Genomic DNA, 14,588 nt, shown 5'->3' with positions numbered 1-14,588 from the left:
ATCTCCACAGAATTGGTCTCAATGTCCAGGAAACAGCTAAAACAAAACATTTATCTACTCTCTCATAAAATCCCTAGAGTGCAGATATTCAACCCATCCAGTCTGCACTGACCCTCCGAATAGCATCCCATTCTATTCCCATAACCCCACATTTACCATAACTCACTTAGTCTGCACATATTTGGACACTACAAGGCAATTTAGCGCAGACAATTCACGTAACCTGCACATTTTTGGTCTGTGGGAGGAAACCCTTGCAGACACAGGGAGAATGTGCAGACTTCATACAGACAGTCCCCCGAGGTTAGAATCGAACTTTGGTTCCTGGCGCTGTGAGACGGCAGTGATAACCATAGTGCCACCGTACTGCCCTTTCCTCCTATTTCTATTCACATGCACATGGTGTTGCAAGTAATCCAGAGGTAATTACTATTGATATCCTGCTGGTTAATTTCTTTCCTAGCTCCCTAAATTATGGCTGTGGACCTTACCTTTCTTTGTATCTATATCATTAGTACTAATATGGACAATAATTACTGTTGTTCTCCCTTCCCCTTAAAAGTGCTTTGCAGGTTCTCAGTGACATCCATGATTCTAGCAGCAGAAAGACGACATATCATCCTGGATTGTGTCTGTGCCTGTACAAAACTTCTCCCACCAAATCTCCTATCACTATTGCTTTTCCAATCTTATTCATGAGCCCCTGTACAGTGCCATTGACTTGGTTCTGACTGCCAAGATTCAAGGCCTTGGATAAACTGATGAGCTGCAGTCAGGGAACAATTACATGATTGGTGCTTTTTTCCGCCCTCAATTCCTGTATACCCTGAGTTTTGAGGTGATTATATTTATAAGCATACAATCTGTAAATCTCTCAACCTTGCTATGTATGGCAGAGACGTTAGCTGCTGTTCAAACTCCAAAACGCAGAGACTGAGCAATTACTGCTGATGACAGTTCCTGTACATACCATTACCTAGGTCATGAGAAGAGTCCTGGAGTTCCCACATGAAACAGGATGTGCACCCTGGCTCTATGTATTAGACAACAAAACTTGCTAAATGAATAATGATACAGCCATTACTCATCAATAGGCTGCTCCTCTTCTACTGGGGATATCATTTTATTTCAGAGGGAAATTAACTGACATATTTTACTGCTGAGAAAAGAAATAGCTTTCTCTCACCAGAATAAAACAAATATTCCAATTTTCAAACAATCACTACAATTTATTCCACATCAGAAAAGTGATTCCTGTTTGTTGGCAAGTCAACTCCAAATGGTCATAATATTATCAAGATACCAGAAATGTTGGTTCCCCATACCCTGGTTAATTAAAAAAAGTCTTAAAATGCTCTTTTTGTTTGGAGAGAACAGATACTTACATATAAATGAATATCACTTCCTGCATAAAAAAACAGTTCTGAGCTCAATTGATTGCCTTAAATTGGTTGTTGTCTATTAGCACAGTCAGGGTTATTCAGTAAGCATTGCCCACATGTAGAATCACATCTAAAGTAGAAATTTTGTTTTTGCGTTTTGCAACCCAGCCTATTGGTGTGCTTATCGAGTACAGAATGTACTCAAACCAGCCCACACTTGGAAGCAGGATCAGACTATATTGCAGCCAGCAGATGTAGCAAACAATTAAGAAAGCAAATGGAATGTTAGCCTTTATTAAAAGGCAGTTGGTGTATAAAAGTAGGTAACTCTTCTTTTCATTGTCACAGGAATTCTGCATCTAAAACTCTGTGTATATTTTTGTCTCATAACTTAAGAAGGAATATACTTATATTGGCAACAGTTCACAGAAGGTTCACCAGAGAGTGGTGGAAGCTAAATCAGTGAGTTTTTCTGATTTAGGCAGATTTTTCATTGAAAGGTACATTGAGTATAATTAAAGGTTGTGGAAGAACAGGCAGGCAAGTGGGGTTAAGGTCATAATCAGATCAGTCATGATCTTCTTGAATGGTGAAGCAGTTTCAATGGGCGAAATGGTCTTCAGCTCCTATTTCTTACAATCTTATAATTATGATCTGTTCTGGAAAACCTTGAAACTTGTTTTCTGGCTTATTATACCACAGTTCCTCTTCTTGTAGCTTCTTCATTCACTTCCAGCATTAACTGCAATCATTAACACAGTTTAACATCTCACAATGTTTCATTTCCCCTCCAGTTATGAAGGCACTCAACAGCATATCTGATGATGCTGTGACACTGCGGTCATGTGAACATGAATTTGGCTTATGATTGAAGCAACAACTGATGTTAATTGTATATTGTGAACCTCTGAGCCTTTTACAGGGCTTTACAATTTTACAGAATCAAACACTTGGCTGATTGCTCCCTCTTTAATGTGAGATTGCTTGGGCCAATAGCGTTATATCTATTGTCATGTCAGCTGTTTCCACCCTAACACCAAATCCCCATTTTCCTCTTGGGATTTGCCGTCCCATCTCCCAGGATATGAGTTAACAACAATGATTGAACAGTAATTGAACCAGGACCCCTTGTTCTCTTTGTAGAGCAATATACATAAAGTAATGGGAACTTCTTTTGTGGTGCATTGAAAATTATCATGGTTGCAGGTCCTCAATTGCTTTGATTATACAAATAAGTAGTCAAAATTCATTACATAGATAAACACAACTATTAAAATGAACCTAAGATGTAAAATCATAAATGATTGCAAAATTATGAGCATCTAAGTTTACAATTTTTGGGGATCTTGTAAAGCATTAGACCGCAGCTCCTGCCTCTGAGGCAGAATCTCTGGATTCAAGACCTATTCCAGGACCGATCTTAAAAGAAGGAATATTTGAAATATAATCATTCAGGTTGAGTTTCAACTTGTAAATCCCTCTACCGTATACCAAAGTCAGCCATGCGATGGTCAGAACCTAGAGCCTCAATCAACACCACCCAAAGCTCCAGGCTACACCATGCATGCTAAAGTGTATATTGGTGCAACAACTTGCATTTGTTGGGAGTGCTTGCTCAGTTGGCTGTACAACTAAAGGGAATCAAATATATGCAAGGGGCATGAGGTTTGATCCCTATTCCAACTGAGGTGGATTCATGACCTGCCTCCTTGAACTACCTATGGTGGAGATCACAGTGGTGTGGGTTAGACCTGCTTTCAGTTAGCAAACTGAAAAATTCTTGTTACAACTGGTCTCTGGGCATGGTTTCCCAATTCATGATGATTCTGTATGGGATGCCCATAAAATGTCATGCACCTGGGTAAGGAGGGATGAACTGGTTCCCATTCTTAATTCCACCCCTCATTTGGTTGGTCATAACAGAATCAATTAAAAAAAAGATCTCTTTCCTTATGAGTAACATTTCCCAGCTCAAATGAACTTATGTTATAAATGGAGCCAATTTCACCAACTTCCTTGAGTTAAAGAGTGAGTTTATAGTGAATAAACCACAAGAAAAAATGTTAAGTCTCACACACATACACATAGTTTAGAAATGAATTGTCTAAAAAGTAAATGTTAAAGAAAATATACAAATCAGCTTTTGACTTGAGCATGATGAATGGATTGTAAAAGTATAATGTAGCTGACAAGGTGATTTCAGTAGTACTCCCTTTGGCAGTTGAGTAGGTGTTTGGGGATTCTTGGTTCTGCAATTAGCTGAAAGGAGTTTGTCCAGTTTCCTTAAACAGTGACCCTGCTGATAACTTGCTGTAAGCAAACAGAAAGAGACCGGGGTTTTAATTCTTCTCACCTGTCCATGCAGGAGTGTCTAGTGGAAGTGATCAGCTTGACTTCATGTCACACTTTAGCACAGTGCAACTCAAACCCCAACCAACACACTAGCACAGATTGCCGCGATGGTAACTGTTTATTTAAACGCCTTTCTAAAACATATTCTGCGAAGGATAAAACACAAAGATGCCTTTCAGCCAGAATTTCCTTTCTTCCATCTCATACTATGCCTGCACTCTGCAACATAACAAACAGGGCAGGGTTTTCTACTGAGAGGGGTAATCAGCTTCTTATTGTCCCTGTATCCACAGGAGATCTGAGCTTATTTTCTGTTTGAATGGCCTCTCTCCCCTTTTGAGTTGCTGTCTAAACTTGCCTTGACACTCTTCTGGTGGGATATCTCCTGATGAATTCGGGGGCTGAATGCTTCACACAGGGATATGACAGTCACAAATTTACATTCTCAGCCAACCTTCGCTTGGATGGCCTTCTTTGAAAAACACACGTGGTACTTAAAAGTTTAATATATCCGTAAGTAATGGTGTTTGTCAGGGCAGAATAAATTAATTGAAATAATTTGAAAATTGTCAGTCCCCCTAATTTACAAAATTACAAAAGGTCTACCACTATGTTGCATTTTGTCTTAAAGTCCGGAAACCATATGATGTCAGATGGAATTCCTTAAATATTCAATCATTTACAAAGCATTTCTGAGTTCCTTGTGTAACGGTTCGGTCTACCTAGTGATCTAATCCTTCTGTATTTGATTTGCAGATGACTCAGTGATAGGAGAGGCAAAAAAAATCTTTTCATTACCGTTTTGTTTTTGCAAACCTCTCGTTATTTTTATTCAAATACAGAATCTTTATAAATATAACCGGAGTTTCCAGGATTCAAGAAGCATTGAAAACAAAGCCTTTGACAGCATGTCTCTAAAAGTGACTGACGGTGTGCAACGTTTGGGAAAATTATTTGTTTCAATGGACCTCATTCTATTTACTAACCAGCTAGCAAATTGCAAAAGTCTGTTGTTAAATATATTCTTTTTCTGAAATTTACGTCCGGTAATGGGATTGTTGGTGCGTTCGGAAGTGACTCTGCCTCCCTCGCTTTCCCCGCAATGCTGACAAACTATTTAATACAGAGCCATGCCACAATTAGTCGAGTAGAATCGCTTTATTTTGTGCATGTCACAAATGAAATGGCTTTTGTCCAAGGCAGATAATGTTCGCAGAAACTGAGAACACAGTGGATTCCGTGTGAGGGGGGCCAGCAAAGACACAGGAGTTGTTGTTTCTTATTGCAGGCAACTCCGGGTACTAACCCCAACTTGCATCTGTTTCCTTATCCAGCTTAAATAACAGTTCTTAATGGCTTGACCAAAGTACGCTACACTGCATTTTGTTTTAAACAATTTATCATAAATTCCATTACCACTCTCCTAAGACGTGTTTTAGAACTTGCAATTTCGCTGGCTAACATTCTTTTATTCTCCGGGGTTCTCTGACACCAATTTAGCGTTCTGACGGTCAGTATTGAGTTGCACCAAGTTTGCCAAAGGACTGCAAGTTACTGCCTTCCTGGTGTGTGATGCGCCCTCACTGAGCATCCAATACGTGCCCAAGGCGTCTTGGTTGTTTGAAATCTCCGACTCAGATCACATATGCGAAGGAGGTTTGAAATAAGGGGGGAGGGGTGGGTGTGGGTGGAGAAGAAGGGAGAATCCCGTTAAAAGTCAGCCACCAGTTCCCCAAATGATTGATCCGCTCCAAATGGTTGTGCTGTGACCACGCTGTGTACAGCGGCGCTGGATCCACGCGGCCCACGCTGCAGACCCTGAGGCTGTCATAGGGGCAGCAGCCAGTGGGGGTCGCTGCTGAGTTACTCTGATCCCCTGCAGCAGATTGGAGCTCGGCCACCTGAGGGATTTCAGGAACGATAAGTTACACTTGGCAGAAAATGAAAGTGTGAACATTAAACACTGGGGCAGTGTCTGGTCATTAGACTGTCAGAGAGGCTTGGGGATATGACTTCATTGTCTGCATGTGTGCTGCCCAGAAATTCACACACGCACAGTCCTACACACAAGGTGCTCAATTTTCTGTTTGTTTTGTGTTAAGGGGTGGATTTTGAAGAAGACAATCGCTGATCTACCAAACTAGTTGGAACTGCACAGTTGAACTGATTCTTTGATCCGAGCTGCTGTGCCCCTGAGCAACTCGGGCATACCCCAGACCGTTTGAAAAACCTGCCGTCAGCCAGTACGGAGGACAGTGCATTGTATGAACGCGCTGTGTAACTGGACCGACTTCCCGGGCAGAAAGGGGACCAATAATAAGCGCCTAAACACTGCAGCGTCAACAGCTGCCGGTAAGTCATTCCTTCGTGTTAAAGGGATAAGGGTGCTCCGAGTTAAAATCATTATACTTGATTGTCAGTCTTGGAAACAAACTCGAACTCATGTGTAAACTCATTTGGTATTGTAATACAGTAGTTGGAGCTGTGATTGGTTAAAAAACCGTTTTCTTGACCAATATTCCAATATAGTTATTCCGAGGTACGAACGTTGGACAGTTATTCGTTACATGTGCATGCATGGCCATCATGTACTTTACCAGTATGTCACTTGTAGTCTTAGTATTGAGAAACTTGAGTTTCGAGTAGAAGTGATTTATTTCAAACCTTCGTCAGCTTTCGCCAGCAACATACCAAGAGTGTTGCCAGAAAATACTGGATGACATCTCCAGTAACTCAGGCGAAGTTGCATCAGGAATTAAAGGTCCTCACTCGTCCACTGGAAACAGACTTCAAAAATAGAATGGTCTTGTGCTAGTCAAGCCGATCAGTCAGAGAGTGATGGAAAATAGCAACTGCCCAATTAAAGAACTGGGATATCACATCTGAAAGAAAAACTGAACTATAGTCAATCAATCGGACAGGTTTTGAAGAAGGTAATTTTTAAAAAAATTTAAAACTGAATGAGTGCCAATTAATCCTGACGGGAAATCCTGCCTGAATATTATAGATAGCCACTGACAGTTGAACGTGTAAATGGGTATTAAAGTGATCTCACTTGGACGGTCAACAGTGAGTGTGTTTTTAAACGCAACACTGTCTCAACAGAGTCATTGTCAGGAATTACATTGAAAAGACATGGAATGCCTATTTCCTGACAAAATACTAATGCGTGAAATCCAAGGACGGTCTGCGCTGAGAGAGGGGTGCGATCATGTCTTTAACTTATTGTCGGATCAGTAGTTTGATGTTTTAACAGTCCAGTCAGAAGCAGAGCGTCCGCTTTTAAATATACCTTGAAACTTTCCAGCCCAGGATGGGGGAGGGGAGGGGAGGGGGGGAGCACGCCTTGAAGTGCCTGAGCGTAGGGACGTGTGTTTTAAAATATGCCGTGATTTATTTTGGAAGGGGAAAGTCAGGCGTGTTGGTGGAATTTGTTGCGCAGTCTGGCTGTATCTTCCGACCAAATTAAACAAAAGAGGAAGGAAGGGGGCTGCACCGCCGCGTTAATTCAAGTGACGTTTCCCCTTTTTTTTTTCCGCCGTTCAAAAACACAGCGCCCGTTTTGCTGAGCAGTTTCCGTGGAGACCTGGCCCCGAACTGTGCGGAAGGATGAGAGCGAGCTGGAGACTGACGGGCAGAGAAGGGGTCCGCCTGGTCCTTTACTGCGCGCTCATGTTGCTCAAGGTGGACGCGGGCAAACCCGAGCAGGGCAAGCGTAAGTGGGCAACTCGGTGCCCTGCTTAAAAGCAAATTACTGCGGATGCTGGAATCTGAAACCAAACGGGAAAATGCTGGAAAATCTCAGCAGGTCTGGCAGCATCTGGAAGGAGAGAAAAGAGCTGACGTTTCGAGTCTAAGTGACCCTTTGTCTGAGCTTTAACAAAGGGTCTGTTAGACTCGAAACGTCAGCTCTTATCTCTCCTTACAGATGCTGCCAGACCTGCTGAGATTTTCCAGCATTTTCTCTTTTGGTTTCGGTGCCCTGCTTCATCCCTTCACCGGGGAGGGATAGCAACTTCACTCCAACAGCAACAACACACAAGCACATGCAGGCGTGTCCTCGAAGCTGGGTTCATGTCCAGCGCACAGAACTCACCACCAACCGCGAACGGTTTATTTATTATTTCAAGGATTCCCATTTGTTATTCTTCCATCCTGCTCGGAGCCGGGCAGGCGGCTCCCAGAGCTACAGCACAGCGGAGAAGCTAATTGCTCATGTTGAACCCGGCCCCTGAGCCCTTTCCATCTGGGGGACGGGCTGCTCGACCCAAATAACCCGAACCCCATGCAAATGCCGCTCAAGCAATGTTCTTCAGCTCCTCCACAACCGCAGCTCCCTGCTCCTAATCTAACCCGGCCCTCTCCATCATCTCCTTCCAGAAACAAGGCTATCGATCCTAGTGGCCCGCCAAGGAATGAACTATTGCCCTTTCCAATCCTTGAGCCAAGCCTGGCGATTCTGCTGTGGGGCAAAACATGGACAATTGCCGCCCGGCTTATCTTCATTGACCGCTGAGCTCTATCACCGAAAGTGCAGAGCCGCCCAATTTCAATCACAGGTCACCTTTCTAGCCACAAACTACCATTGCTACTTTGCTTTATCACATGACCCTGCTTTAAACTGAGAACCCCGCCTGCGGTTTCCCATCACTGTGCACCCAGACCTGAATGATGGCTTTACCGGCTTTACCCAGGAGCACTGATTAACTTTCACTTCAATCTGACCCGGAGCCGATATAGTTTACTGCTAGCTCCGACCTCCATCTGAAAGAATCGCTGTAGTTCCTGCCAACCCTCTCCTCTACCGCGTGTTACACTAACTCTAACCCGAAACTAATGTCAAGAATTCTCCCTGTTCAAAGCCATTGCAGAATTTTGACGTTTGACACACAAGTGCCACTCAGTGTGAACGTGTTTTTTTTTGGGGGGGGGGGGGGGGGGGAGAAGGATGGTGTTCCAACATTGAAATCAGCAGATAAAGCTGGAAGTGTGCGGACTCTGACACGCTCTCTTCCTTTGAGAGCCAGTCTCGTCTAAGGGCTGAGTTGGACTGTACCAGTTTGTGGAAACAACCGGCCTTGGGTCAGGGCGGAGTGTTCGAAAAGCGGAATACTGCGGATGCCGTGTTTGTCGGGATTCCGCTCGGGTCTAACAGCGCTGGTTAGCTCCAGCTAACGTGTCCAGTCTGCAAATATAACTGCAATAATCGGCTGCTGATCGCTCAAAAACGGGGAAAACGAACTCCATTCCGGGGCAACTGAGCGGAGTCCATTGCATGTTCCCTAGCTGTGTGCGAGTTCCTATCCCTCCTTCATTTCAGATTTTTTTTTAAAAAAAAAGGTTATTTACGACAGAAAACATTCTAATCTTGTCCAATCGCTCGGGTAACCAAGGCCGGGCACTTCAATGTCTGGGCAGTTCAATGCTTCATCACACCTGCCTGGGCTGCCACATTTCACATTTGTATGACTTGGATATGTGTGTGGTTACAATGATGTGGAGGTGCCGGTGTTGGACTGGGGTGTACAACGTTAAAAACGGCACAACACCTGGTTATGATCCCAACAGGTTTATTTGGAAGCACTAGTTTTCGAAGCGCTGCTCCTGATGAGAGAGTGCTTCCAAATAAACCTGTTGAGACTATAACCTGGAGTTGTGTGGTTTTTAACTGCGTGTGGTTAGACACTAGATTCAGTCTGTGGAGATATCTCAGGCTGCTACCTTGTCATTCGACCTCTGTTAAATGAAAGGCAGCTATCACCAGGTCGGCTTGCTCACATTCCCGTTGTTGCATTTCCTTGAACAGAGTCCGACGCCTTTTGCGTGTTCCAGGATAAGAAGTATCGCTTGGGTGAGAGATGGCACCCTTACCTGGAGCCCTATGGATTCGTGTATTGTATAACCTGTCTCTGTTTGGAGGTATATTGGCATCATCATTTTCTTCTTTCAGTGTTTGCGATCCTGGGCGTAAATGTGTAAACCCAAGTGTGTAGAAAGTGTGTACGGCCAAACAGAACCATACTTGAGCTCTGTTGTGATAGAAATCCCGTGATCGTTACAAGCTTGGCGGTAACAGACAGCGTCCGAGTGCAGCTGCTGTTCAAACAGCGAAATGATACGGAGATACAATTCCGGCATATGTTGGTAGACTCGCTTTTAAAAATTGGAGTACCGAGAATCGTAACCCAAAACCTGGCCTCACCTCTTGACTGTGATCGCTTTTGGCGAAGTTAGAATTGATGGAACAGTGTTCGGAGCTCGATAGAGAGGTACTCCCCCCTCTCCCCCCTGTGTTCAAGGGTTCGGTAGGGTCAGTGATGAGGTGGAGGGGAAGGGTCAGTGATGAGGTGGAGGGGTAGGGTCAGTGATGGGCTGGAGGGGTAGGGTCATTGATGGGCTGGAGGGGTAGGGTCAGTGATGGGCTGGATGGGTAGGGGCAGTGATGGGATGGAGGGGTAGGGTGAGTGATGGGCTGGATGGGTAGGGGCAGTGATGGGATGGAGGGGTAGGGTGAGTGATGAGGTGGAGGGGTAGGGTCAGTGGTGAGGTGGAAGGATAGGGTCAGTGTTGGGATGGAGGGGTAGGGTCAGTGATGAGGTGGAGGGGTAGGGTCAGTGATGAGGTGGAGGGGTAGGGTCAGTGTTGGGAAGGAGGGGAAGGGTCAGTGATGAGGTGGAGGGGTAGGGTCAGTGATTAGGTGGAGGGGTAGGGTCAGTTATGAGGTGGAGGGGAAGGGTCAGTGATGAGGTGGAAGGGTACAGTCAGTGTTGGAATGGAGGGGTAGGGTTAGTGATGAGGTGGAGGGGAAGGGTCAGTGATGAAGTGGAAGGGTAGGGTCAGTGTTGGGATGGAGGGGTAGGGTCAGTGATGAGGAGGAGGGGAACGTTCTCCTCAGCAGTTTATCACTGCATCGGGAAATGCACTGCACAAACTTCATCGTGGTTAACTTTTCAAAGTTGACCATAAACAACAAAGTGAATGAGTCAGAGATGAAAATATTTACAGATAAGATGCGCTTTGAAAAAAAAATCAATTAGAAATGACCATATAAACGCTGCACTGGAGAAAGGTCCAGTTTTTAGAGGTTATATAGAGTCTTAGATGTAGCAAAATAAGATTACAAAATGGGTTTTTAATGACTGTGGGATGAGCACATTACTTCCTAACAATGATTCCTTGATGATAGTATAATGTAGATAGCCCAGCTCAAAGCTGTGTAAACTCTCTTCGGTGTAATGTCTGAATTTGTATTTATGACTGACAAAGGATTTAAATTTCCAGAATGGACACGTGGCCTGCAATCGAGTGAAATGCCCAAATATTCACTGCTCCAGCCCAGTGACAGTCCCACAGCAGTGCTGTCCTCACTGCGTGCCAGGTAAGGACACCGTCTGCCTCTTCTTCAGCATCTACTCGGTCAGAGGTGTTGGCGATTGCGGCAAGTAGTCTGATCCCTTATTTGATTTCATTTTATGGAATTTAGTTGGTGAGAGTTTGCCAATAACTTCCACAAGGAAACACTGGGTTTATTAGTTTCTCTTTTTTAAAAAAATCTGCTACACAAATTGAAGATGAACTAAGTCAAGCTGCAAACAGTTTCTGATGTATTTGATATGAAAGACTGCCTACATCCCTGGTCTGTCAGGGCATTAACAGCCTGATCTCTAGCCTCAGAATTTACATTGCAAGTTTTGACTGGTGCAAATGTACCACCAAAATTGAATTATTGTGTGTAGGTACATTTTCTCACACTTAGAATTTGCCTCCACCCATTGAACAATCTGGATTCTGTTAAAATGTTCGATGAACTGGTATAAATAACTACCTACTATATTCGTGCATTGAACATTTCAATTTTTGCTTCATTTTGACAGCAATCAAGCAAGGTCTAATGTGCAGCCTGAAAACTGCACAGATAGGTGCTAGTCCATATAGGCTAAAGTAAAATATAGCACGTATAATTAGCGCAGCATGGTGTCTCAGTGGTTAGCACTGTTGCCTCACATCACTAGGGTCCCAGGTTCGATTCCAGCCTCGTGCGACTGTCTGTGTGGAGTTTGCATATTCTCCCCGTGTCTGCGTGGGTATCCTTTGAGTGCTCCGGTTTCCTCCCACAGTCCAAAGATGTGCAGGTCAGGTGAATTGGTCATGCTGAATTGCCCATAGCGTGGTAAAAACAATGACCGCAGATGCTGGAAATCAGATTCTGGATTAGTGGTGCTGGAAGAGCACAGCAGTTCCTGGATGCTGCCTGAACTGCTGTGCTCTTCCAGCACCACTAATCCAGAATAGCGTGAGGTGCATTAGTCAGAGTGGAAATGGGTCTGGGTGGGTTACTCTTCGGAGGGTCGGTGAGGACTGGTTGGGCCGAAGGACCTTTTTCCACAATGTAGGGAATCTAATATAATCTAATCTAAATTGGATAATATATGAAGCACTTCCTTCCTTTCCTTCTCCATCGATTAAAAAAAAACTGCCGAAAATTATAGTTGCCTAGGAAAGTTTATCAGGTCGAATTTCTCATAGGTGAGCTAGCATTGTCATCTGAATTTTACTTCTTTAACTTTAATAAAAGGAACCAGGATATAGAGTTTTGAACATATCCCCCTGTGGCTGGCTTTTTATATGATCACAGAAAGACTGGACATTACTTAAACGAATGTAGAAAAATATTTCTGACTGTAGAATAACATTCAGTACGGCTATGGAAGGCATATTAGGAAATGAACACTCTCTTCTGACCAAGGTATCAGTTAAATTACCACTACCAGAAGATTCACCAAAGCCATATCAGAATGTCTCTTTGCAAAATCTACATTCACTAGCCCTATTATTTGTAGCTGGGTAAGTAGAGAATTTTGATTGGTACACCCATCTATCAAAGGATGAAAATCATTGCTGATAGATTGCTCATTATTCCGGTGGGTTTTTTTTTGAAGTAGGACATGAGTCAGTATTAAATACCTTTTTACAATTATTTAGTTAATCTGTCAGAAGATACGCATCATCAATACATTGTACACTGGGCTCCAAGCATATTGCTTTCCACAAACACAGTTACACATGTATATATAGACACATGTAAAGACACATAAGTTTCAACAAGTATTACTGATGGACATCAACCCTCCACCTCCTGAACTGTGTCCAAGTCCAGCACAAACTGATGCACTGAAAGTCAGTTCTGTCGAATGTTTCTCAGGATTTATTTTGGATGAGTTTCCATTGTTGCATTCACTGCTCAAGGTTGCTTCAGAATTAACTAAAATTGGGACAGACTACTTCTCTGTTTAAAAGAGCTCCTTGTTGCTGTATAACTTGGGGAACAATTTCTAGCAAGAATGTATAGAAAAGTAAAAACAAAAATCCAGAAGTTGCTGATGAACTCATAAGCTCCTGTGTAAGCTTTGCAAAAATAATATCTGCACTGCCCTGGCTTGCCATATGAATGTATTCAGTGATACAATGTTAAAACATTTGCATTGTAGATCAGGACTAAATTCCTTTGAACAGCCAGTTAAGTCTCAAACACCAACAGAAAACTAACTTTACAGGTATGAAATATCGCTACTTCAAATTTAATAAAATAAAAACTTCTTAAAACTAATCTCTTAATATAATCTCCCTTTAGATTATCAAATGAGGTACAGAAAACATCGAATTCACAATTCTAAATTATTTTTTCTGATTCTGACTCTTCACTGATTGGATAAATAGATATATTAGAATAAAATGGATGCTGAAACTATGAGACAAACAGAAAATGCTGGAAGTATTCCACAGTGTGGTGGCATTCCCTACAGAGAGGGAAACAGGTCATACTTTGGGTGAGAGCTCTTGTATAATTTTGATTGCCAATTTATATCATGAATTATGGTGCAATTTGATGGCTAGAAAAGTTCCAATACTTAAAAAAAATGTACAGGCTTATGAACATGAAACATATGACAGTACAGATAACAGAACAATGACGAAAACCATACAAGACTTTCTGCCACGATATCTCTAAATAAACAAGTATTTTAAGACGTATTGTATAAAATGTGCATGTTACAAAAGAAAACATCAATTATATCACACATCAAAGTTTATAAAAGAGTCACATTTATATATTATAACTTGTTGTAATGCAATTTTTTTCTTTTACTATAGCCATAGCTGTCTATATTATGATAGATTATAACACCGCTGATTGGGTACATTAACATGGCCTGTTAATATATGAAAATTTGTAACATCAATCCTAATGTGAAAACATGAATAGCAGAGTGAGATTGACAGATGTAATTTCCCAACTTATATTCAAAAACTTTCATTAGCTTTATATTTTTACCAATTCTTGGTGTTTCCAAAGTTTTCTGTTCCAGTTTTGAGGACAGATGGTGAAACAGGACAAGTTTTAAAGCAGATTTGAAGGTGTTGTTTGGTTGGTGGTCATTATTCTCATAATGGTAAAAAATTGCAAATTTCCAGTCTCCATGAACAGCCTAAATTAATAGCCTCTTTTGAAATTAATAATATGACCTATTAGATGTTTTCAGATGACAGCAAGTTTAATAGCTCCTTTGGAAAGAATGAAGTGGTGGTAAAATAGAGGTAACATAACTGAAAGCTTCTGCAGTACCTTTTCAAAATAATCTCAAATAGTGGCTCAGTTTTCAAACATACTCAGTATATCTGTGTATAGTGTTACAAAAGATATGAGTTTTATCTTTGAAGATTTAAAATATTTAAATTGTTTTTTTAAAAAAATCACATCGTAGAGAAGCAGTGTGTTCAAAAGGTAATCACAACAAACATCCATAAATGTAATATACTACACTATCCAGGCTTGTGGCTTTTGAGAGCCACATG

The 14,588-nt window shown here is 42.2% G+C and overlaps 1 protein-coding gene across 3 annotated transcripts in view; it reads left to right on the top strand.

Moving 5' to 3' along the window:
- The first annotated feature begins 5,645 nt into the window (after positions 1-5,645).
- Positions 5,646-14,588, top strand: part of chrdl2 (chordin-like 2) — a 63,934-nt gene continuing 54,991 nt past the window's right edge. The window contains exons 1-5 of one of the 3 annotated variants that reach the window (XM_087991932.1): positions 5,646-6,086; positions 6,408-6,664; positions 7,289-7,449; positions 9,541-9,653; positions 11,016-11,112. In XM_087991932.1, coding sequence (XP_087848058.1) covers positions 7,344-7,449; positions 9,541-9,653; positions 11,016-11,112 — 316 coding nt within the window. In that variant the 5' untranslated portion in view covers positions 5,646-6,086; positions 6,408-6,664; positions 7,289-7,343. Of the gene's footprint in view, positions 6,087-6,407; positions 6,668-7,288; positions 7,450-9,540; positions 9,654-11,015; positions 11,113-14,588 lie in introns of all 3 variants that reach the window. The other 2 variants (XM_043704965.2, XM_043704964.2) reach the window with 2 other exon arrangements.

The sequence above is a fragment of the Chiloscyllium plagiosum genome, unplaced genomic scaffold (genome assembly GCF_037043375.1).
Source record: "Chiloscyllium plagiosum isolate Xiang-an unplaced genomic scaffold, Cpla_swu_hap1 HiC_scaffold_11, whole genome shotgun sequence".
NCBI lineage: Eukaryota > Metazoa > Chordata > Chondrichthyes > Orectolobiformes > Hemiscylliidae > Chiloscyllium > Chiloscyllium plagiosum.
Note: the sequence above shows the minus strand (reverse complement) of the source record. Positions and strands in the feature narration are given on the sequence as shown.